Source organism: Nerophis ophidion, linkage group LG08 (assembly GCF_033978795.1).
Source record: "Nerophis ophidion isolate RoL-2023_Sa linkage group LG08, RoL_Noph_v1.0, whole genome shotgun sequence".
Lineage (NCBI taxonomy): Eukaryota > Metazoa > Chordata > Actinopteri > Syngnathiformes > Syngnathidae > Nerophis > Nerophis ophidion.
In genome coordinates, this window is record NC_084618.1 from 51288827 (window position 1) to 51315459 (window position 26633).

At 39.7% G+C, this 26633-nt stretch overlaps 1 protein-coding gene across 13 annotated transcripts in view; it reads right to left on the reverse strand.

Annotated features, from left to right (window-relative positions):
• The window catches only part of cacna1g (calcium channel, voltage-dependent, T type, alpha 1G subunit), a 365011-nt gene that overhangs the window by 150124 nt on the left and 188254 nt on the right, over nt 1-26633 (reverse strand). For all 13 annotated transcript variants that reach the window (XM_061908861.1, XM_061908854.1, XM_061908860.1 and 10 more), the window contains 6 exons: nt 20319-20406; nt 17266-17444; nt 13573-13908; nt 10043-10222; nt 9621-9721; nt 2783-2906 (listed from right to left, as the gene is read on the reverse strand). In XM_061908861.1, the coding sequence (XP_061764845.1) occupies nt 2783-2906; nt 9621-9721; nt 10043-10222; nt 13573-13908; nt 17266-17444; nt 20319-20406 (1008 nt within the window). The remainder of the gene's footprint in view (nt 1-2782; nt 2907-9620; nt 9722-10042; nt 10223-13572; nt 13909-17265; nt 17445-20318; nt 20407-26633) is intronic.

A 26633-nucleotide genomic window follows, 5' to 3' on the forward strand; every position in this document is an offset into this window, starting at 1 on the left:
AATACAGGTTATGGAACAACTTATGCTGCCATCTAAGTGCCGTCTTTTTCATGGACGCCCCTGCTTATTTCAACAGGAAAATGCCAAGCCACATTCAGCAGCGTGGCTTTGTAAAAAAAAGGGTACGGGTACTTTCCTGGCCCGCCTCCAGTGCAGACTTCTCTCCCATCGAAAATGTGTGGCGCATTATGAAGCATAAAATACAACAGCGGTGAATGACTGCTGCAGTGAATGACTGAAGCTCTACAGTAAACAAGAATGGGTAAGAATTTCACTTTCAAAGCTTCAACAATTGGTTTCCTCAGTTCCCAAACGTTTATTGAGTGTGGTTAAAAGAATTCTAAGTAATCATTATTTACAAAAAATAAATAAAGTTTATGAGTTTGAACATCAAATATGTTGTCTCTGTAGTGCATTCAATTGAATATGGGTTGAAAATGATTTGCAAATCATTGAATTCCGTTTATATTTACATTTAACACAATTTCCCAACTCATATGGAAACGGGGTTTGTAATTAAACTATATTTTATTATGTTAACATCATGATCGGGGAAGGGCAGCTTCGACCAATTATTATCTTATTTCTAAATCATACATGCCAAGTTTCACACAGCCAAACCAAAATTGTAGACATTTGCACAATTGGCTTCAGTAATTTATAACACATGCCTTCGCCACCCAGGCAAATGAGATGTGTACCCATATAGTAATGACTACACTTGTTTAGTTCTTGGATGCCTGCAGCAGCCTGCATATCATCATTTCAGTAATGGCCTTGGGGTGCATGCTGGTCACAATAGCCACAGCAGGAAGCCGGCAAAAAACATCCGAAAAACTACCACTTTCTAATGTGAATGTCAGCGTGACTCAGGACTGTGGACATTGTGTATTTGCAGACAGTTCATTTGCATAAGTAAAACTCTGTTTGACTTTGCCCTGATGTGCCCCGGTGGCTTTATGGCACAGCTTCCATGTGTTAAACATCCCTTTTCCTGGACATTAGCCACGTACGGCAGAATCAAGATAATTGAATCAATTGAGATAGCTCCGTCTTCACTGCGGTTCAGACAGAAAATGAGCAGAACAGTGTGATCCACTGGGACCAAACCACAATTAAAGCTATCATCAAAATACCTCGCTCAGTGGGGAGGACAATAATAATCACAGGGCTAATTATTATGTGTATGTACAGAATGGCTAGACTGTGTTCTGATGCTATTGTTGGAAGAGGGGAGAGGACATGGGATTGGCGGTTGCACTTGTGTGTGTATCTGCTGCAGTGAGGTTTCCAACTCTGATGGTGCATTAGTTAAGGAGGTGAAGCAGGGTATAAGGCGGCTATTACCTAAAGCTTCTGGCTCAGAGTCAGGAGTGATCCCATGCATAATGTTCCGCATAATTTCTCTACATCTGTAATTTAATTGTGCGATTGGGAATTAGTAGCACTTCCTGCATTCCGGTATGGACTTCTATTTGTGTCGTTACCACTATAAAGTGCAATGTATTTATCTGTACAGTAATCTCTTTATTTATATCTGCACCTTTTTGCCTTTTTTTTAATCCTGCACTACCAAGAGCTAATGCAACGAAATGTTGTTCTTTGAGCTAAACCAGTCCGACACAGTGGCTCCGACAAGCTCCTGCCCCCCCCTCCCCCCCTCCCCCCCTCCTGCCCCAAGTGAGAGAAGAGTGTATCGTGAGATCGACAGGCAGATTCGTGTGGTGTCTGCAGTATTGCAGACTCTGAAGGAAGGAGCTGAGCCAAAAGGCAAAGCTCTTAATTCACCGGTCGATTTATGTTCCCATCCTGACCTACGGTCGAGAGTTTTGGATTATGACCGAATGGACAAAATCACACGTACAAGCGGCCAAAATTAGTTTGCTTTGTCAGGTGGCGGGGCGCTCCCTTAGAGATAGGGTAAGAAGCTCTGTCATCAGGGAGGAACTCAAAGTAAAGCCACTGCTCTTCCACATTGAGAATAGCCAGATGAGGTGGTTCAGGCATCTGGTCAGAACGCCCCCGGAACGTCACTCTGGAGAGGTCTTTAGAGTGTGTCCAACCGGTAGGAGACCTTGGGGAACACCCAAGAAACGGTGGAGAGACTATGTCTTCCAGCTGGCCTGGGAAAGCCTCGGGAAGAGCTGGACGAAGTGGCTGGGGAGAGGACAGTCTGGGCTTCCTTGCTTAGGCTGCTGCTGTCCCCATGACCCGACTTCTGATAAGCGGAAGAGGGATGAATGGATCGGTGGATGTTTTGTCAAGATGGACAAAACCAAACTGTACAAGCTGACAAACTCCAATGGCAAAAAACGGTGACATTTCAACTTGGTTTGAGGAAAAGAAGGTAGGATAAAGTATTATTTTCATCTAATCTTGGCCTGCGCAATGTGTGACATTCAGTGAGAGAAATACTTGTAAAAGTAGCGTTTTTATCTTTATCAATAGGCGAGTGGGCAGGTGTGGAAGTTACCACTGAATCTATATACTGTTTAAGGAGCAGTGATGTTTGTCTTCAAGATATATATTTAACAGTGTCCATTTTCAAAAGATACATTCTAAAACTTTTGAAAAGGGGTGAGAAGTAGAGGATTTCATTTGTATAAGGGAAGGCATTTGCAGAGCCAATCAAAAAGTAGGTTATAAAAGTGACCGTGGAGAAAAATGTACACACAGTTTACACCAAAGCATATCCAATACATGTTATCTGGATTACAAGGAAGTGGTTTGAATGTAGATTAAAATCATCATAGGACCCACTGAAGAAGGTTATGAGACTCACAGCACTAGTGGGGTCGATGTGAGGACGCTCCATGGCAATTGTAATGCAGTTGAGGAAGATGATGACCAACACCACATGGTCGAACATCTTGTGGTGGATGATCTTATTGCACACATCCCGGAACCTGTGAAATAGCCAGATAGATCAATCAGTAATGATACTTAGCAATGTTTCATTAACTTGTAAATTGAGCATTTTTTAATGTAAAATGATATGCACAAACACTGTCTACTTATAAATGACAGTTTATCAAGTGTTAGCTTAATTTGTCAAAGTAATAAACACAAATTCAGTAGTTTTTCTCAGTCCACAAAAAAAACTAAAATGTCAAACATTAGTAGAGAAACCAGTTGGTTCCTCTACTGTAATCCTGTGCTATACCATAACTATTTAACGAACCATTGGAGACTAAACAATCTGGATTTGTGCTTGAGTGGAATTGAAATTAATTCATGGTGAATTGAAAAAACAAAACCAAAACAAAAACTCTTATTTTAGTTCCAAACAATACAAAGACAAAAATAGGTGTATATTATGACACTAGTGGAGTTTAAACTGCCAGTAAATCAGATTTGATAACACTGTAAGTGTTCACCGAGGTACAACACAGCAAGGCTTAGCTCTGGATTTACAGCTTTATTTGGCAATAGAGACACAATCGTGTCAAGCTCCTAAGCTCCTGTGAGCAGCTGTGTCGTCCGACTGATCATTATTAATACAGCGCACAAACAAGATAGCCTAATACCACTTTGATATCTGCACGGTAGTCATTCTTCACACAGTTTACTGTACTCACAGTTGGAAGAACTAGAATATTTTTAGATAATTACGATAAAAATTAAGTTGAGCAGTAAGTTTCGCTTGCATCCTTTCACCCTTTTAAAGGGGCCTAGTCATCTAAGATGATTGTCCTATTTTCCGACTTATAAATGTTACAATATCGTGTTAAACAATGCCAGAGCATCAAATCATAAGGTTCATGCATTTGGGGATGAGATTGCACAAAGTTTTGGAAACCTCTGAATGCTGGGTTTTGGAGTATTTTTGAATAGTGGGCCATTTGTGACATCACAGATTGATGGACGTACCTATGTGGTCATTCTGGACATGCTGTGTCACTTCGCCTCCCCTCTTTTGCTGAGCAAGACTGATGGACCTTCGGTCTATTCCTTCTCGTTTCATGGCCGCCCACCTGCTCTTTGTCTAAAGAATATAGTAAATACTAGAAAATAATAAACTCTGTTTTTATTTGCCCATGAGATTTGGGCCATTTCGAACTTGGACGAGATGCTGAATTCCAATAGAGACAGGGGGCCATATCACGACTTGGTTTGAGGAAATGCAAGATAAAGTAGCATAAAGTATTCTTTTCATCTAATCTTGGCCTGCACAAGATGAAACCAACTTGCACCATGTGTTTTCGATTCAGTGCTGTATTGATTGGAGAGTGTGCAGGTGTCCTTAATGATGTGACCAGAAAATCCATAAATTGTTAATTAAGTTTATTTTTGACCATAATTGAAAAAAAAGCTTTAGCAGTGTTGGTTTTCAAGATGTATTTATTAGTGTACATTTTCAAAAGATATATTCAGATACTTTTGGAGAGGGCGGGGCGTAGACGGTTTCCACCGCAATCTGGAAACGGCTCGACATCTTTCAAATAGACTCAAAAAACAAGTTTCTAATTGTGTCTGATGAGCAAAATTTTTGCAAAATGTTACTAAAGCATATCAATACATATTATCTGAACCACAAGGACGTGTTTTAAAAGTAGATTACTAGTTACTAAAAGGCTGCCCTTTGTCACTAATTCTGTTCATAACTTTTATGGACAGAATTTATAGGCGCAGTCAAGGCGTTGAGGGGTTCCGGATTGGTGGCCGCGGGATTAGGGCTCTGCTTTTTGCAGATTATGTGGTCCTGATGGCTTCATCTGGCCGGGATCTTCAGCTCTCACTGGATCGGTTCGCAGCAGAGTGTGAAGCGGCCGGAATGAGAATCAGCACCTCCAAATCCGAGTCCATGGTTCTCTCCCGGAAAAGGGTGGAGTGCCATCTTTGGGTTGGGGAGGAGACCCTACCTCAAGTGGAGAAGTTCAAGTACCTAAGAGTCTTATTCACGATTGAGGGAAGAGTGGATCGTGAGATCGACAGGCGGATCGGTGCGGCATCTTCAGTAATGAGGACGTTGTACCGATCCGTTGTGGTGAAGAAGGAACTGAGCCGGAAGGCAAAGCTCCCAATTTACCGCTCGATCTACATTCCCATCCACACCTATGGTCATGAGCTTTGGGTCATGACCGAAAGGATAAGATCACGGGTACAAGCGGCCGAAATGAGTTTCCTCCGCCGGGTGGCAGGGCTCTCCCTTAGAGATAGGGTGAGAAGCTCTGTCATCCGGGAGGATCTCAAAGTAAAGCTGCTGCTCCTCCACATCGAGAGGAGCCAGATGAGGTGGTTCGGGCATCTGGTCAGGATGCCACCCGAACGCCTCCCGAGGGAGGTGTTTAGGGCACGTCCAACCGGTAGGAGGCCACGGGGAAGACCTAGGACACGTTGGGAAGACTATGGCCTGGGAACGCTTCGGGATCCCCCGGGAAGAGGTAGACGAAGCGGCTGGGGAGAGGGAAGTCTGGGCTTCCCTGCTCAGGCTGCTACCCTCGCGACCCGACCTCGGATAAGCGGAAGAAGATGGATGGATGGATGGATGGATAGTTACTAAAATGACAAAGGACCTTTTGACTGAGGTCAGTGACGTCTATACGGCTTCTTAGTTGCTGCTCCAATAACAGTCTCCATTGAGTTCAGTAGACTTCATACAGTGACCTACGACATAGGTGATCATATATACATCCATCCATCCAGTTTCTACCGCTTGTCCCTTACAGGGTTGCGGGGGTTGCCGGAGCCTATCCCATCTAATGTTAACCATGTATACATATTTCATCCTATTTGTTGACGGACCACTTTTTTCCCCAACCTAATCATGCAACATACACATCAAAACCTGGTGTATGCAAGGGATGACTCCTGCACTCAGAGGACCCATTCAGGCAGGACTAATCCGATGAACAGCAATATCAGCAAGTTGAGGTGATCCCACATCCGTGAGGAAAGCTGCTGGACTTCACCATCCTACTATTTTGTGGTTCTTTATGCGATTGTGCGCACAGATGGACAACAGCGGTGGTTTAAGGGCAGAATAGACGCCATGCAGAGACTGTGTCCTCGCCAAACCTTGAAGCCTGCCACTGCTTTCTCTGGTCCCCATCCATCCATTTACTACCGCTTGTCCTTTTCGGGGTCACGGGGGGTCGCTGGAGCCTATCTCAGCTACAATCAGGCGGAATGCGGGGTACAATGCAAGTCGCCACCTCATCACAGGGGTTTCTCTGGTCTTATTTACCTATAGTGTAACAAACCATAAATTTGTAATATGGGAGAAGTTGGGACCTCTCCCAGGTAATTTAGGGAAGAAAAAAGGGACAACCCAATCGTGTAATGGCTGCTTGTCAATCACAAGAGCCTTTGGTCGTAAGCTTTGTGGAAGTCAGAGATGGGATCTTACTAACTATTAACGGGTCAATCATCTACAGCTACAGGTACAACAGTATGATGTGCTGCGTGAAAAATGCATACCAATTTGGTAAAAGGAGGTAAGGTGTGGCTTATAGACTAATCAAGAACAGCAGCGATAGCATCATGTTCTGAAGTTTGACTCCAAACTCTTCTAAATCACATTAAATCAACAGTAGAGAACTGAAAATGTGGACTGCATTTGTGTTCCAACAGTACAATTATCCCTAATACAAATAAAAATAGTTTTGGAATGAGTAAAGCGGGCTAACAATACACTTATTGAATCCTGTTGAACATGTGTGGACTATTCTTAAACGCCTATTAGAGAATTATTATGAACTCTTCCAATTCGGTCAAAAAAGTGGCCAAATATCCAGCCAGAATTATGCTACAAGCTTGCAGATGGCAACAAAAATCATTGAAAATGATCTGGCAAATTAAGCTAATAATGTAATAGTAACAGTGAATTCAGTTTATGTGCCTGTATGTATAATTTTGATTCTATATAAGTCATAGAAAAAACATCTAGCAAGGGTTTGAATCCTGACCAGGGTTGCGTCAGGACGGGAATCCGAAATAAAAGCTAAGGAAAAACATAAACCAGGTAAAAAAAAGTAAAAAAAATAAATAAATAAACAGTTTTTCTTACTTTGGAAAAAGTGTTTCTAATACTGTATATCATGAAGGTCTAAGATGTATGTGACATTAATGCCCAAACTCCTGTTTGCAACTGTGTATACACGTTTACAGTCTAACCTGTCCATAGTAACAACTAAAAGCAAACAGCCAAAGTGGCCATTATAGTCAGGTTGCCATGACAAACTCACACATTGGGCATTATAGATAAAAGCACAAACATTTCCGATTGTAACAAGAAATCTTAAAAAGACTAAACAATTATATGATAACAACTACTGACCACTGCATTGCATGAATACTCCATACACTACTATGTCAGCAGCAAGCAGGCAGTGCTTATATTGTTACGGGATGCAAAGCTGCAGCACTTTTATATGTTTATTTTTTACAATTTGATGGGTTAAAGTGGGACAGAAAGTATGACACATATACAAAATAAAACGTTTGGTTTTCAGAATAAAATACTTTGTTTTACTAAAAGCTAACTTACCCATGTTAAGAGCACCAAAAAAAAAAAGATAAATCGAAGTCAGTCCATCGCCTCTTCTCCTTTTCCAGTCGAATTTATACCATATACTGTGTCGGTACGTTTAGGTGTAAGCCCAACTCTATCAACATTATGCGTCATTGCAGCAAATTTTAATACTAGTGGCCGCTATACACAGTAAAAAAATGCAATGCGAAGAGTGTGGGCCCTTAGCTGCATTAAATAGGTAGCCCCTGGCCACTTTTAAGCAGGTGGCCGAAATAAACAAGGTTTATACAAATACTTTTCTGTGTAGGATACATTTGTGTGGTGGCCGCCATATTTTTTATATATATATATATATATATATATATATATATATATATATATATATATATATATATATATATATATATATATATATATATATATATATATATATATATATATATATATAATGATATATAAAAAATATTATCACTTTAAATTAAAAACAATGTTAGCTTCGGATAAAATGTACATCATGTAGTCCAGGGGTTGGGAACTTTTTTGGCTGAGAGAAGCATACAAGCCAAATATTTTAAAAAGTATTTCCATGAGAGCCATATAATATTTTTTTTTAAGACGGAATAAAACTAAATGCGTGCATTTTAAGTAAGACCAACATTTTTTGAGAATGATAAGTATTTATTCTTTTTAATAACATTGTTATTCTGAAGCAAACCAACAATAAATAAAATACTTCTTACCATTAATGCGACTTCTTGAACAGGTGTGGTAGAAACCGGATGGATGAATTAAAATGCATAAGAATGTTTTATATCTTGAACGTTATTTTTGACACTGTGATTACCAGCGAAATTATTCATTACTTACCGTGTTAAGCAATGTCAGCTAAGATTTATCTGAGAGCCAGATGCAGTCATCAAAAGAGCCACATCTGGCTCTAGAGCCATAGGTTCCCTACCGCTGATGTAGTCTCTAATTAAAAAAAAAACCTCATATTATTTCAACTAATTGTGATGGTTGGGTGGCATCCTGGTGCGGGTTCGTTCTCTCTATTATGCAGTCGGACTGGACACAGCGTGAAGGTAAGAAATGATAGTTTATTTATACTACAAAACAGACTAAGAACAGAAAAACTGGTACTAGAAACAGAAGGCAAAACGAACAGAACTAGCATGGGAGCTAGAAAGAACTAAAAGCGCTAGCATGTGAGCTAGGGAACGAACAATGGATTGCGCGGAAGCTGGCAAGTACAAAAACAGTTTTTTACCACAATCGGGAATCAGCGTCGTCGCCTGTTGCATGGAACAGAAACTAGGATGCGAGACTGAGTAAACGGAAAAGGCAGGCTTAAATAAGTTGAGTAATTACAAAGCAGGTGCGCGTAAAAAACAAGAAGCAGGTGACACTAATGCGTAACTATGGCAACAGAACAAAACAGGAAGTGCCACCAGGAACTAAGGAAGTCAAATTGCAACAGAATAAGATACAGAAACAGAACACAAACAGAATATGACATGATCCAATTAGCGAATCATGACAATAATATTACTAATAATTCATTTAGGTATTTTAAGATTGCCTCGAGATACTTTGATCCTTATTACAAACCAATGAATGACCACATAATGTTGTTTAATACCAGAATGTTATGATGCTGTGTTAGCACTAGAGGCCATTGTGTTACTTGATGCAACCATCAAACCCGATGCCCTAAACACACTGAAGCTCAAAACGGATTAAATCCCCGGTTGGGGAGGAGGCGAGAAGAAAGAGGATGCGGAGCAGAGAGTGGGAGAGTGCAACAGATTCCACACGTGACTGCGATAACACGCAGTACTTTGAAAGAGAAACTCCCTTCACGCCTGCTTAGTCACCCCTGACATGGCAGAAACGCACGGATAAAAAACACTTCTGAAGTAAAAAACTTAGAAGGGAATAAAAAATGATGCTGTGCTCTCATTGAAACCAAAAGCATGGGATGTCAGTCAGATATGAAATCCCCTTCTTGTCAACTAGAGGGCTGAGTTATCCCTTTTCCTTGCATGTATAAGCTATGTGAACACGTTACCCCTTTCTAAAACACTCAAAAATGCAGTTTTCGAGGATCAAAACAGCGAATGCATGTTGGAAACTAATGAGGTTTTACCTTGACTCTGGAGGAAAGAGGTAGAGCGACCAGGTGTGTCTTTGTCGACACCACTCAGGTTGTTTCCTATCCAGCCAGTGAAACAATCTAGCAACACGTCCCTTCGGGAAAATACAACACTTTCATTAGTCACATTTCAAGCCAGTGTTGGTATATTGAGTTAAAATGGGAAAACAACACTGCTTGTGCACCAAAAGGATCGATCATTCAACATATAACACATTTGAATTCAGTTTATATGCTATGAAAGATCTTAAATGCACATTTTTGGTACTTCTTTTGTACTTGTCAAGTACAGGAAGTTAAATGTAATATTTGTAAATTTTCTTGGGTGATAATCTGGTACGCTACAGTGTGGTCTTGTTACTATGACATAAACATAAATAAAGAAATCCCACTCGCACAAATGCACGCAAACAAACCAGATTGGCCTCCTCCTCTGCATTTTCATCTTCAGTATTCTCCTCCAAAGAGACATGTGCAGGGCCCACCAGTGAGGGTGTGCCCTTCCCGTTGCAATCGATATGCTCTGCAGGCCGGAATGTAATCGGGAGAGGCGGTCTGGAACTGTACATGCTGTCTGAGCGGTACAGGTACGGTACCTGCAAGGCAAGGATAAGGATGTACAATTAAGAGCCAAAATTGTCATATCGTGGAATTTATGAAAGACAAAAATTACTACATTTATATATATATATATATATATATATATATATATATATATATATATATATATATACAGTGGGGCAAAAAAGTATTTAGTCAGCCACCGATTGTGCAAGTTCTCCCACTTAAAATGATGACAGAGGTCTGTAATTTTCATCATAGGTACACTTCAACTGTGAGGGACGGAATGTGAAAAAGAAAAATCCAGGAATTCACATTGTAGGAATTTTAAATAATTTATTTGTAAATTATGGTGGAAAATAAGTATTTGGTCAACCATTCAAAGCTCTCACTGATGGAAGGAGGTTTTGGCTCAAAATTTCACGATACATGGCCCCATTCATTCTTTCCTTAACACGGATCAACCGTCCTGTCCCCTTAGCAGAGAAACAGCCCCAAAGCATGATGTTTCCACCCCCATGCTTCACAGTAGGTGTGGTGTTCTTGGGATGCAACTCAGTATTCTTCTTCCTCCAAACACGATGAGTTGAGTTTATACCAAAATGGATACATGGATGATACAGCAGAGGATTGGGAGAATGTCAGGTGGTCGGATGACACCAAAATAGAACTTTTTGGTATAAACTCAACTCGTTGTGTCTGAAGGAAGAAGAATACTGAATTGCATCCCAAGAACACCATATCTACTATGAAGTATGGGGGTGGAAACATCATGCTTTGGGGCTGGAACCCTTTCATACCACAATATGTCGAGTGCATGCATAGTTTGCAAACAATCATTACGAAAGACTTGGATTGTTTCTGTTGTCTTTTAGTGTTTTCCTGCCTTCTCCTTTGTCTGCACCTGCGTATTTAGTGAATCGTCCTCGGCAAGGGGCGGACCTTGAGGCACACCTGCTCGCCATTAGCCCGCCAGTATTTAGACTAGTCACTGTCAGCTTAGCCTTGCCGGTTATTCAGTGACGTGCTGTCAGGGGAGGCAAATGAGGCAGTGCCTCACCTTCCACCAGGTGGCTTAACCTTGAGATGTTCCAAAATGAAGTAATAAAATAAAATAACTTTTAATATTTCTCTTTTGGTTTATGCTTTCTATGTGATTTTGGTGTGGTTCCTGTATATTTTTGATCATTTTCATGGTCAAAATCGCTGGAATTCTATGTTGCCTCATCAAAACAATGCAGCAGACGAGAAGTGAGGCAGACACAGGCGCTGCCTCCACGGCTACACACAGTGTGTATTGGGCGTGTGCGTGCGAGGGGGCGCATGCTTGTTGCTACGGGGAAAAGGCAGGCCATGAGGCAGCAAGTACCTCTGCCTCAAGGTAGGGGGGGATATATTGTCAACTTGCAGTTCAATGCCTCAGCAGTACTCTGACTCGCCACACTGGGAGAAGTTGGGGAGCTCAATCTAGCAGACACAGGTCTCTCCAGCGGAAGCCAGCATTTTTTTCTTTTCTTTTTTTGTTTTTAACTATTTATAACAAACATGGCATTTTTATTAGAGTAAGCCAGCGTTTGTGGCTGTTTTTTGTCAGATGCAAAATGAATGTTTAATTTCCTGGAATGAAATTGAATTAAATGAATGTTTCTGCCAATAGTGAGGATTATATACTGTATCCAAAATTAAATACTTCTTTAAACTGGACTTTAAGACAAAATGAATGCGATCATACAAAATAATTTTTCATGGAGGATAGCTATTGCTGCTTCACATACAAATACAGAAAGGTAAGACACACTTACAATACTTGATTTATTTTGTTAAAAGCAAATGGGACCAATAAGTATTTTTAATAACATCTTTATCAAATACTTTTTGGTTTAATTTATCATATCATAATATCATGGTAAAGTTTTTATGGAAGCGAATAACTCCCTTTTTTCCCTGTAATTCTAATGTGCAACCTAAATCAACAATGACTAGAGCTGCACATAAGAATTTAAGTTAAAAAAAAAGAAATAAAAAGTATGTATGCCTCACCTGGGGTTTAGTTCACCGCGCGTCACTGCAGTTATTGTATCCTGAACTCCTCTCGTGCAGGCGCCTGCTTCACCTCACCAGACCTGGTACGTTGTCGCTACTTTGTCCTGAATTCCCTAACCCTGTTCTGTATTTATTTCCTAGCCCCCCTGAGGTAAAAGGGATTCTTTTGTTGGACTCTTGCCCTGCTCAGTGCGCTCTGGCCTTTTCTCCTGCCGACCTCTGAGGAACCTATTTTGTCCAGGTTATATGCTGTGCGTTTCTGCCCCATCGCCCTTAGTTAACCCTTTTTCTCAAATTAAAAGTTTTAATTTTTGTAATTCCACCTTGTCTCCTGTCTCTGCATCCTGGGTTCACCCCTCCTTGACCAAGACCTTAACAGTTTCCCTGGCTTTGAGACTCTCCCAAAGGACAGTGCTGCAAAGACACAACAAACTCCCTTCTTGTCTCTCATGGACACACACCTGTTGTTGTTGACTTTGGACGAGCAACTGCACAACATCAAGGCCGCGGAACAGAGGCATGTGGCAGGCTTACACACACACATGCATCCACCAAAAATATACGCCACACACACATACCCCACACTCCCCATCCAACGACCTAGATGCGAATCCCTTAGGGGTGATGGACAGCTGCGAAGCGCCTGAAGAGCTGCAGCCTGCCGCCATAGCCCCCACTCCCTCCCCTCTGTTGCAAGTCTCTAGATGTATGTTGATATATGTATATGAGCTTTGCTATGGAGGTTTTTTCCCACTCCAGTACGGGCCCCCTTAGGAGCCCAGTCTAGATTGTATCTTTTTACTCATCCTTGTGGCAAACCATCAGCGTTCCTGTTCTGTAACTCTGTACACTGTTTGTTTGTCTAATCTTGAATTAGTTTGTGCTGAAAACAAAGTTTTGTTGTACTTGTGCAATGACAATAAAGACCTACCTACCTTGTTCTTTTTGTATGTTTTACAATTTTAACGTGGGTTTATATTCCATCACAGTGCACATAGTTTACATTGCTAAATGAGAGCCGATTTATGGCAGTGCAGAAAAAGAAGAGCGTGCAAAGGTGGGCAAGTTGACGTGCACCTTTGAGTGTTGCTCAAGGACAACTTTGATTGGCAAAAATTACAATGATTGGCCAATAGCTGTTGGGAAGTTGCGAGGATTGAACGAAGTATACATAAGTCACAGGGAATGATTGAAATTCCTTAGTTTGGTGCAATCACATCATTGCAAAATCCTAACGTGTATGATTTTTATAATATTACTACAAATAATGATAAAAAAACACTGATATGATATTTAGGTAATTCCAATGCCAGTATTAAATGATTGAATGTGAGGCATCTACCTGCAGTAGAGCATCAGGGGGTAAATCCAAGGAGCGGCGTGTTTCTATTGACTCCATCCTCCGATGACGGTGCCCTCTCTGCGACTGTGTCATGGAGTCTGTCCTGGCTATGGAAGCGTCATCCTCCTCCAGCCCACCTCCTCCTTCTCCTGCGTCCTCACCTTCTTCTGAGCTGGAGCCTCCCTCTTCTGACAGCAGTGACTGCCGCTCCCCTGATTGCCGCTCCTGGCGTTTGAGGGACGGTGCACGACCTAAGCTGTTCCAGCTGGATCTGCGGCTGTTCCTGCCACTACCGGTGCTCCAAGGGGCGTAAGGAGATGCACTACGGGCACTGGCCTTTTTGTCAAAAAAAAAAAAAAAAAGGTTAAAACTTGGATGAAAAGTACAATTAAGCTGTGTAAATTTGTTATGGACCTAACAAAGCTCCATAGCCTTGGTGGGACTCGAAATGTATTCACTCGAGGTTTGTAGTTTGATTAATTAACAAGAGCAGATGTGGATTTTAAGACTTGTTCTCTGTAGCCCTCAATCAGTCAGTCAATGAATCAGTCAATCATCGGTTTGACAAATACAAAATAAACTGCCATACGAGTGCTGCTAAGACGACATATTCATCACCATCAATCAGTTTTAGTGTCAATTAAAGGTTTCTATGCTGTTACTCTTACTTGTTTGTTAACAACTGCGTTTGGACCCATGTTTTGAATCAACCAAAACAGTAACATTGAAGCAATTTAGATACACATAAATACATATATGTTGTGTATTTTTTGCAACTGTTACTAGGAATGGGAAATGAAAACCAGTTTTTGTTCAAAATGTGTTCACTTGCCAATAAAAATGATTCCCTTAACAACGCCATTGGGTGAGAATGACGTCATTATGCAACGTGCGTAGTGACGTCATACATTTTACAAGAAAAAATTGCAACAGCACGACTTCTAATAATTGCAAAGTTGCTAATTCATCAAGAGGAGGCGAGCAATATGCTGTAACATTTGATCACACAGCATGCAATAACTATAAATGCGTTATTGCACTGCATCGATCTCATCTCAGCACTTGTCATCTGGAGTAAATACAACAGGTATTAACTAATACTGCCTATCATTTTAGCGCTATTTGCTGTTAAATGGGAACTGCACTATTTTTCGGAATTTTGAAAATTGTTCACAATCATTATGAAAGACGTCAGATTTTTTTTTATGCATTATAAACATTAAATACATTTGATAAAACGTTTGCTTACAATGGAGGCTATGGAAGCCGCTCAATTCTGCCTATAAACAAATACCTCAATAGGTTGTATATACATTATATAAGTATATATGTAATGTAGTAATGGGCACATTTGTAAAATGTAATATTTACATATTTTGATCATTTTTTGCATACGCGGCGCATTAATTGAAAAATACGGGTCATCACGAATTCCTACTCAGTGGCCTAGTGGTTAGAGTGTCCGCCCTGAGATCGGTAAGTCGTGAGTTCAAATCCCGGCCGAGTCATACCAAAGACTATAAAAATGGGACCCATTACCTCCTTGCTTGGAACTCCGCATTAAGGGTTGGAATTGGGGGTAAAATCACCATAAATGATTCCCGGGCGCGGCACCGCTGCTGCCCACTGCTCCCCTCACCTCCCAGGGGGTGATCAAGGGTGATGGGTCAAATGCAGAGAATAATTTTGCCACATCTAGTATGTGTGTGACAATCATTGGTACTTTAACTTTAACTATTTTTTTCGTCATGACTGATTATTATTCACTGCAGACTTTATGAGTGCCGACAAACATAATACAACATCACTTACTGTATAAGGTCTTCTTTCATTAGGATGCCCACTGCTAGGATGTTCATATATTCCCATTTACATGAAGAATGTCTCTCAATCCTTGCGAAAACAATGGGTTGTGGTAGGTAGCAAGCGTCTTTTCATGTCGATCTCGCCAGTTTGGGGAAATAAATGACTCTTAAAGTGTGGCAACTTGTTGGATTACATTATCAGCCATGTACTTTTCAGGTAAGAGGCATGATAGATGACCTACATCAAACTTCCAGTGAGCAAGGAAGCGAGGCAGCAGCAGACCACTCGATGATGTAAAGATAGCGACCCACGGTATTGATCTCGGCGCCACTATAAATAGTTTGTCTGCGTTAGCGCTTATAATAACATTATCACTCATACTTGGTTAATATTTAAGTTATGAAATGCAAATGGGGTATTGCTGGCACTTTTTGGATGGGGTTTTTTTGGATTTTATGGGCAAAATAGAGGACCTCCCAATGGCTCCGCTGTAAGCGGACGTTTATTTTCTTTTATTTACAAGTAAGAATGCATAACATTTTTTTTTTTTAATCATCCGTCGTCATGTCTTTGATAATGATTGTGAACAAAAGTCACAATTCCAAAAAAAGGGAGTTCCCGTTTAAATTGAAATGAATGCCTTCTCATTTAGATGAGCATGACAAGAGACAGATTCTAACCGGCGCAAATGGGCAGATAGTACTATTTCCAGTTCATGTCTGCCGCTAGCTTCTCCTTTCACCATGGCAAGATGACTAAGTTTCTGATCGAAAGCTTTCAACCATTTGCCACAGAAGGTGCTCCTTATTTTCAAGAGATGAATAGTCAATTTGAATCTGAGAAAAGTTGCACGTTTTCCTCCGACCACATTTTCACTCAGTCATTTCCATTATACAGGTGAAACTCATTAAATGTTAATGTCATGTAAAAGTCCGTTCATGTCAGCAATTCAACTTCAAAAGGGAAACTAATAACAAGTGATATTAACTCATTAGTGAGATATGACAAGCGTGTATTTATTTTAATTTTGATGATCACAGCTTACAGTTTTTGAAGACCCCATTGTTTATGAGATTTTCAATTTGAGGTTCTCATAAACTGCAAGCCCTAATCATGAAAATTATATCAAAAGTAGGCTTGAATATTTTGAACTGCACATTAGGAGTCTGTCATATATTCCTTTCACCTTGTAAATCTAAACAAATATTTCTAATTGTTTGAGTTTCACCAGTATACATTCTAGGGAAATGCAAATATTTTAAAGTTTTGAAAATATTACTGAATGTTATATCCTTGTGTAATTTTCCCATAAGTTTTATTTTGTTAAATTCTACATAATAATATTCATTTTTTATATTTATTTAAAAAACAACATGTTTTTATGCTTGTAGGCTTTGTAAGGGAAAGTTACCTCTATACCAAACAAAATATATGGTAATCCATTTTTTTTATTCTCTTATTTTCTGAATAAGAATCGATACGGAACCAAATAGTTAAGCAGAATCGAAAGTGGAATTGGAACCACAAAAATCTTATCAATTCCCATTCTGAACTGTAACTGGCTCCAGAGCTTTTTTTCAATAATCCAAAAGAACATTAGGCACAGATGTTAGATTGAAGGGCCTGGCTCACAAGCTTGTAGATCAAGAATAATTGGTCTGAGGTCAGGGCTCCGACCAACCTCTTAATTATGTAGGCTTCTGCAGGAGCATAACAGGGTCTTCCTTAAACAATTACGACACACTTGTAAGGAAAGACATGTTTAAAACGTCATGCTGAAAAAATATATTCTGAATTTTCAAGAACTGACCAGAAAATTACAATGCCACTCACTGGACATTGAATTTCATAAAGACATATACAACTATTGGGAAGATAGATACTAACCATTGACTTGTCACAGGAGCCTGGGTCCATGGAGACACTGCTGCTTCGGCGAGACTCGTAACCCAGGATGGGGTCACCCCCAACAGGCAATTTAGGTATTGGCATTGGGGTGGCTGCTGTGTGGGTAATTTGAGGAGGAGTCAGGCTGGTCTTTAGATCCACATGACCATTTACAGGCACTATTATAACAAAAAGAAAGAGGGATAAGTAAAATGTATAATAATTGTAAAATTGATAGGGAAAAATAAAACAGACATCTTACTTTGGATCGCAAATAGAAACATATGAGAATGGATCTCGCTTGGCTACACCCTCAGTTATGTAACACAGTTAATTTGAAAAGTGAAAGCTACTGTATTGAGCCCTATGAATATTTCAGCGGCATATTAATCTTATGGGACATGTGGGAGAGATTATTGTTTGGCAGCCTCACAAATACATGATATGTGGAGGATAATGCAACTTTAATATTTTGAAAGCCTAGATAGAATATGTGCATTTGGCTACATCAGTTAAGGCTAGCAGTATTAGCCAGACCGTCTGAAGGTTCGGAAGGGAGAGGATACAGTACAAGTGGGAGTTTTACTCCACACTCTGGTGTTTCTATCGGGCTTTTCCGTCCGCAAAAGCAGTAATCGGAGGGCATGGGGGCTGGCGTATGTGAAATTATGGATGAGGCTTCCGTAATGGTTTGATGTGCAAAGGGAAAGCGGCGCACGTGCCCACTGAGTTGACTTATAAGTCCTGACCGATAACATCAGTCCATAGCAGATGCTCTAATTGGATTTTGACCTATTATTGTGATCTAAAAAACATGAATGTTTATTGTTTAACTTACATATTGCAGGGACAAGGGCAAGCAAACAAACCAGTAGGGCCTTAACTAAGATTTCACAAACACTGAGGTCTAAAATTAGTGGCCCAAAAAGAGCTTTGAAAGGCAGAAATCATGTGTTGTATTCCAGCACCTTGTAAATACTATTACTTAATGCATTGGTGTTTACTTGTCTCCATAATTACAGTTTGTACTGTATACCTAATAAATTCCCTTATACAAATTAACGGTAATATAAGAAACTTCACCGCCAGTGTCCAGTATCCAGTATGTATTTAACAGTCACACTGGTTGAGTTTTGTTTGCTAAAAAGGCACTGAATCGATATCAACTCAATTAAATGTTTCAGATCGAATCATGGTAAATAAAAAATATTGTCTCTGAGTCGTATCGGCAACCAGAGATTCTAAATAGAGTCAAATCATTGTTAAATCTAATCAGTTAGCAGGTTAGGTGGGTATGCATTTACCGTATTTCTTTGATTAGCCGCCGGGTATGTAATATACGCCTGCCTTGAATTACTGCCGGGCATAACTCGCTCACCAAATTAATAAGCGCATGCTTACTTTTACCGCCGGGTCAAATTCGTGACGTCACGAGTGACGCTTCCCCTGCCGTTATTTTCAAAATGGTGGAGGAGTTTTTATATGCCTTTACTGTGTGTAAACCAGGGGTCTTGTTCGACAGCCGTACAGATCACACTAATGGTTGTGATATAAAACGATTTTAACACTCTTACTAATATGCGCCACACTCTGTGAACCAACACCAAATAAGAATAACATATATTATATCCAAGAGTCACGGATACACGGCATTATGGGTACTCCCTATGCTGCGTTTATAATGTGCCACAGAGCCAATGCTCTCCAGAAATGTGCTTGGTGTGGGTTCACAGAGTGTGGCGCGTATTAGTAAGAGTGGTAAAGTTGTTTATATCACAACCATCAGTATAAAAAGTATGGCTGTTGACCTAGTATGCATTGCAATCTCGTATGAGAAGCAGCGAAATGCATGCGTCTGGCCGGCACGCAGACAGCATGGTGTTAAAGTGGGTACGATGACATGCTGTAGAGCAGTGGTTCCCAACCACCGGGCCGCGGATGCAGAATATATATATATATTTTTTTAACACACTCAATTTTTTACTGCATACCATTGGTAAGCTCAGGGGTGGGAAGAGGTTTTAAAATTATTAGGGCCTGCTTACTTTTACCGCATGCTTTGAATAAGCGCAGGAGTGAGAAGAGGTTTTAAATTAATTAACGCCCCGGCGGCTATTCAAGGAAATACGGTAAGTTAGGTGTGTTTTGATGCCACGTAAACGCGGTGCGATCAAGTGACGTCAGATGGCAACTATCAGTGGAGGCTATCTTGCTTCAGAGCAACTTTATGGATTATTATATTACTTTAATGTTTAACTTTTTTGATAGGATTAATAATGGCCTGTGGATTACTGGATCTCTATGAGGACGGTTAAAGAAGCGTGGTAGCGGCGGTCGTGACTTGTGATTAAAGTGTGTTCCCTTCAAAATAAACTAACTCGGCGTGGGACGGTGTGGCGCAGTAGTAGAGTGGCGGTGCGCAACCCGAGGGTCCCTGGTTCAATCCCCACCTAGTACCAACCTCGTCACGTCTGTTGTGTCGTGAGCAAGACACTTCACCCTTGCTCCTGATGGGTGCTGGTTAGCGCCTTGCATGGCAGCTCCCTCCATCAGTGTGAATGTGTGCGTCAATGGGTAAATGTGGAAGTAGTGTCAAAGTGCTTTGAGTACCTTGATGGTAGAAAAGCGCTATATAAGTACAACCCATGTATCATTTATCGTATATCATTATCATAAGAGTGCGTGACTTTGAGGGACTTTTGAGGGGAAAAATATCGTTGTGTTGCAAACTTTTAAGTGGTGTTGCTTCCTTATTTGTGATTATTCTGAGTTTATCAGATCCTACCCGAGTATTTTTTAACCTGAATAAATGTGACAGAGCATGCGTGTCAGCATGCTAAGGTCAGCTTGATAACATTTAAAAAAAACAAAAAAACAATAGCTGTATAATTTGTCCAGAATCTTAACGTACCCCTGGATTCAACCAATTAGGAACTGGTACCAAAAAATACTGGTACTCGGTAAACATCCTCAGTCCTAAGTGCAAGACTAGATGCTATTATCTGTGGTTTATCACTAGTAAGAATTCATATTTGATAAATTACATAGCTCACCTGCAGAGGCTGATAATTCTCTGCTGTTAACATCCTCCACACTCCGTGCAAAAGAATCAATCTCGGAACCTGGTTTAGAGGAATCACCCTTGAGACAAAAATACACATAAAAAAAAAAAAACATAAAAAATTAACGTTAGTCAGAAAGCAGGAGGTTCGCCATTGCCTCAGAGCCCAGATCCCTGCTGAGCATTATCTCAGTCAGACATTAGAGGCAACGTAACTCTGAACAGGTGCATTTGACCAGAACCCAGAGTTCCAAGGAAGAGGAAGAGGAAGTGTGTTCATCAACACAATTTAATCATGCAAAAACAGTAAGAAAATATTACTGAAAAAAATAAAATAAAATAAAACACAAGTACTGACACATAATTACAGTAACATGCATGAAGGGCAGGGGGTGTCAAGAGTAAAGAGGTTTATTGTGGTTACAACTCAGCTTGACCGTTGTTAGAACAACCAAAGCATGAATGCCTTTGTTTAAGACAATGTCGATGTCTTCCAAATACTTCACAAGTTCAGCCTTCTACCTTTATGGTAGCAACGTGAATAATAAAATGTTCCTGTTTTTGTTTTTTTTTAACACCAGTGACTTCTAAATCTTCCCAAATGCAAGACTTTTATGTCCTGTTCTGTAGAGTGAGACTTTACGGTCTCATTTACATGTTATTTTGCATTAAAAGCCTCCCGAGTGCCTTACATTGATTTGCCTGATTTCCCCTGACTGGTGGAGTGTGAGGAAAGTGGGTAAGTAGATAATCGACCACTGGCCAAATCACGAAAAAGGGGTACTTGAAACCTTCAGAGCTTTCTCCATTCAGTCATCATAGTGTATAGACACAAATTGAGCTCTTCTTTGTGGAAGGGACTAAATGGCATTGTGAGGTTAATGATGTTTGGTTGACTGAAATGAGTTGCTTTTGTGGGATTGTGTTGGGAATAAACATTGACTAGAAAACTGGCCTGTGGGGATATACTGCAAAGTCTCTTGTCATAGACTATAAACAAAGGCATGGTTTCCAATAACCACAAGTCATAATGCAACAGAATAATACTGCCAAATTAGGCTGTAACTGTAACATTCCGACTGGAAACTTTTTTTTTTTAGGTCCACTAACATGTTCACCCTACATTACTTAGTGTCGAGATCTTAGCTGAATAAAGTGACAAAGTATCTAATGGCTGCCAAAGATGACTTACAATAATACATATTTTGTGGTGTCTATAATAACTTTATAACCTGTTAAGTAAAATAGTTATCAACAAATTTGCCACTACTTGTTAACAGTAGGGCTGAATATTTTAATAGTTGAATAGTCAGCGATTAATTTTTCGATTAGCCAACTGGTCAAACAACTATTGCCTAAGATCTGCTGTACAAGGCATTAATTTGGATGTTGTGTACACAACTATATCTCTAAATCCTTTTTACGATGTATAATATTAAATATCATTTGTAAAAACACAACCAGAAAATACGGACAAACTTTATAACATGAAGTTTACTGTATAACCACAGTGAAAAATAAATAAATAGACCGCAAGATGCAAGTGCAAGATGTCATGAACACATGACATTCAGTGCAAAACATAATTGTATTTAGTTGCAATTATTTACCTAAAGGTGTACAAGTGTAAACATTAACATTCCTGGTGGTTTCCATCCAACCACCCCTTTTCTCCCGCTTATTCCCTTTGGAGTCACAGGGGGCGCTGGTGCCTATCTCAGCTACAATCGGGCGGAAGGCGGGTACACCCTGGACAAGTTGCCACCTCATTACAGAGCCAACACAGACAACATTCACACTCACATTCACACACTAGGGCCAATTTAGTGTTGCCAATCAACCTATCCCTAGGTGCATGTTTTTGGAGGTGGGAGGAAGCCGGAGTACCCGGAGGGAATCCACGCAGTCACGGAGTCAACATGCAAACTCCACACAGAAAGATCCCAAACCCGGGATTGAACCCGGGACTACTCAGGACCTTCGTATTGTGAGACAGACGCAATAACCCCTCTACCACCGTGCTGCCCATCCTGGTGGTTTATCACTTAAAATTTGATTAAAAGGCTCATCGACAAAACACATTTTTGTCTATTTTTTTGTGTAATTTTAAATCAATGTCGAATAATCGTTGCAGCCTTATTACTTAGATGAGCTAGCAATGAGCCTATCTTATTATTTTTGCTTTCAGGCAGTCTGCATACCTTACAGCATTGTTCTGCTTCGCATAGGGTCAGTGCCAGAACTGCGTCAGCTAACACAGTGGTCCCTAACCTCCGGGCCGCAGAATAATTCTTTATTATTATTATTTTTATTTATTATTATTTTTTTTTAATCAACATAAAAAAACACAAGATACACTTACAATTAGTGCACTAACCCAAAAAAACTCAATTTTTCATGACAAAAATGGAGGTTTTTGTCATGAAAAATGGAGATTTTTTGGGTTGATGTACTGTACGTCCCCTGTACCCACCCCCCGCCGCCGGGCCGCGGGGCAAATTATCAAGCGTTGACCGGTCCGCAGCTACAAAAAGGTTTGGGACCACTGAGCTAACAAACTGCATGATCACTTCACTGTATCACTAGAAAGAAAATAAGAATACGGATAATGTTTCTCTTTTTTGCCTGTTTAGGGTTTACCACTTTAAACAAAAATATGTTCAGAAATGTCGACCCTGTTTTAGACGGAAACCAACAAATGTGTCTTCAGTGTATTTCTTGCTCAAAATCTACTTGCTGAAGCTCTATAATTAAAACTGGGTAAAAACATAATGCTGAGTTAGCATATATCAAGGACATTTGCAGCTAAATATGATAATAATAAATGCCAAGATTTCCCAGGCGAAGGTCTCCCTCTAGACACTATCAGTTTTAGTGTTTTGAGTGACCATATTTTGTGAGCACAAATGGTGCAGTTTGTTTTTGTTTGTTTTTTAAATCTAACTTTTTCCTCAATGGTCTTTGGCGTTTTGCAGATATGCATATTTTAAGAAAAGTGAACTATCATTGTCCTTATTGAACATTCACCCTAACATATTCAGTATCGTTGAGCATTCTGGGAAAAAAATGGTCCAACTTGAGGGAGTGTAATCAGATAAATAAACTTCATTTATTACTAAGGGAATATTATCGCACAGCTGAGGTTAAATAAGCGAGTAGCAGGGTGGACATGATGTTGGTTTGGAGCAAATGCATGGGGGTGATAGTCTTGAGGGAAATCCTTGGTGATGAAATCGCTGGGATGTTTAGACAGCTTGTGTACACTCTGCCACCGCAATTTAGGCACGGCGGCATGAGCAGGAGATAGGCCAGACCAGACCGTCTGCAGATAGCCTGACATTAATAGACACTAATAGCTCACCCGATGATCTCAATTACCTGGCCTCCAAAAAGAGTCTACATGGCAGAAAGATGTTGATAGAAGGGAGTAGATTAATAATTTGCATGCTTTCCAAATCAAGTTTCTTACGCAGTTGCATTGTCAAACTTAGCAGTCAAAAAGAAAGCAGTAGCAAGAAAACATTTTAACTCGGACATAAATTTAACTGATATGCCACCTTAAAATATGCTTTGGCCTAACAAATCCTGTATTTTAAGGTTTTGGTAGATTATTGAAATTAATGACTAGAATGAAAGGACGGCGTGGCGCAGTGGTAGAGTAGCCGTGCGCAACCCGAGGGTCCCTGGTTCAATCCCCACCTAGTACCAACCGCGTCACGTCCGTTGTGTCCTGAGCAAGACACTTCACCCTTGCTCCTGATGGGTGCTGGTTAGCGCCTTGCATGGCAGCTCCTTCCATCAGTGTGTGAATGTGTGTGTGAATGGGTAAGTGTGGAAGTAGTTTTAAAGCGCTTTGAGTACCTTGAAGATAGAAAAGCGCTTTACAAGTACAACCCATTTATCATTTAGAAATATTTTTTTTGTATTTTACTAATTGATACACTGTTTGTTCCCATTTGGTCTCAAACACCTGCCCTTGTGCCTTGCGGGAGAAAAGTGCCTTTTCTGAAGGAACCTATTTTGTTTCTTCATTCATTTATCAATAAAAATTAATCTCCAAAATATGATCTGATATCTGACAGGGCATATAATTTAGCTCTTATGTACCACCACTTCCCTCATTCTAATGTGGTGCTGAGCCTACACTATGTCTCAGAAAATCTGAAACACAGGTAATAACAATGTTTGTGATCCCTTGACAGTATTTGGTGCTAAATTAATCTCAACATTAGCGCTGCTGCAATCATTATGACTCTACTGGTTTAGCGTTTCCAAAACAAACTAAAAAGACGCAAAGCTTTGTAAAACTGTTAACTGATGTTTGTCATGTTGAATAAATGGAGAGATGGCCACATTTGCATTTCCATATACAGTGTGGAAATTTTCTTGGGGAAATGGGAATAATTTGGGGTTTTTCATTTTCATCACAAATACAGTCAGCAAAAGAATAAAACAACCTAAATCATGCCCATATCCAAGTTTAAAACCACATCCTATGCTTTACTGTTAAACATCATAACCACTGAGCTAGCCAATCTGATAAATAAACAACAGACGGGCGAATCAATAAATTACAGTTTTGCCATTTCATAAATTTGATTTCACTCGTTTTGTTTTAGTTAAAATTATTAGCAGTGCCAAAAAAAATAAAAACATTTTCCAATTAATCACAATTCTTATTTGGAACGATTCTTAATCGATTAAAAAAAAAATAAAAAATCTATGATTTTTTTATTCATCCAGCCACTCAGGCAAAACACATGATGCCCATATCTGCTGTCCAGATTTACTTAAGAAAATGTAAATTTTGACTACTTTGTTTAATACTTTATTAGTACTTGACTTTATTCAATGTGTGGGTATAATTTTATTAAACAAAACCAGTTTTATTTTATATAATATAGAAATGTATCAGAGCTGTTTATCTTTTTTATGGAGGAATGTAGTTAATCATAGAACTGGCACCAAATGTTATTAAAAAAAAAAAAGTATAGATTTTGAATCCAGAATCAAATCTAAATTGAATCATTAATCCTAGGAATTGAATCGAATCGTGTGGTGCCCGAAGATTCACACAGCCCAACTATTGATATGAAAAGTAGGTCTTAAGTTGAGCATTCTAGTTAAGTAAATATAAAGTTGAATATCATTAATGTGGTAGGGTTTTTTGCTGCAACTGTCATAAAATGACAAAACCCACATTCATTTTGTATTCATTTTGAGATGTGTTTGTTTGTGTTCGTTACTATATAAGTTGAAAATATCCTGCTATGATTCTCATCATAACAATACATTCATAAAAAGTTTTCTCGATGGGTCCCCTTTTTTATGGCATGGGCACTTAATCTCCAAAATCTCGACTATAGTTATCTTTTCTATGAAAAAAGCATACAAATCGAGGTTAGATTTCCCCGCTTTGTTTACTCAAAAATTAAGTATTGCATAACCATGATAATAAAAAAAATGTTTAAAGGTGTTTTTATTAGATTAACTATTATTTTATATATTACATAGGTATATCAGTTATCCTCATGCTTATTATCAAACTGTTAAGCTCATTACATGTCAATATTTTGTACCTAATGCTGTGGCAAGTAATATACATTAAAACACTAAAGCCAGCAGAATCATCACTTTAAGCTACAAAGTATATAAACAGTATGAGGATAAGCAGCTATATTGGATCGACTATGGACTTGATTCTCACGGTTACGTTAGATCCACTATGGATTGGACTTTCACAATATCATGTTAGATCCGCTCGACATCCATTGCTTTCGACGTCCCACTGGAGTGAATTTTTCCTTGCCCTTATGTGGGCCCTACCGAGGATGTCGTTGTGGTTTGTGCAGCCCTTTGAGGCACTTGTGATTTGGGGCTATATAAATAAACATTGATTGATTGATTGATTGATATCACATCTTGAGAACTTTCAAGAGTGGACATAGAATGATTACTTTATGGTTGGATTTTTGACCAACCTGACTAGACTCTTGTTTAAGGGCTTGTGTCATTCAAACAGCACTGATCTTCACCACATCACTGATTCGCTCTCATCCTTTAGACTGGCTGGATTTATCTAGCTGTGCTGGAGTTTCCCAGTAAGATGGAACACTCTCTCCTCATGACTAAGTCCTAACCTCCAGCATGATAAAACCCCAGTCTAAAAGAGAGATTGTTGTTGTTGCAGTGGAAAGAAAAGGAGCACAGTGGAGGTCAGGTGAAAGCTAAGCAATAAACCTTAATGCTGTTTAAAAGAGTTGGAAAATAATACTCTAAAAATGCATGCACATTGTAAAGTAATGCA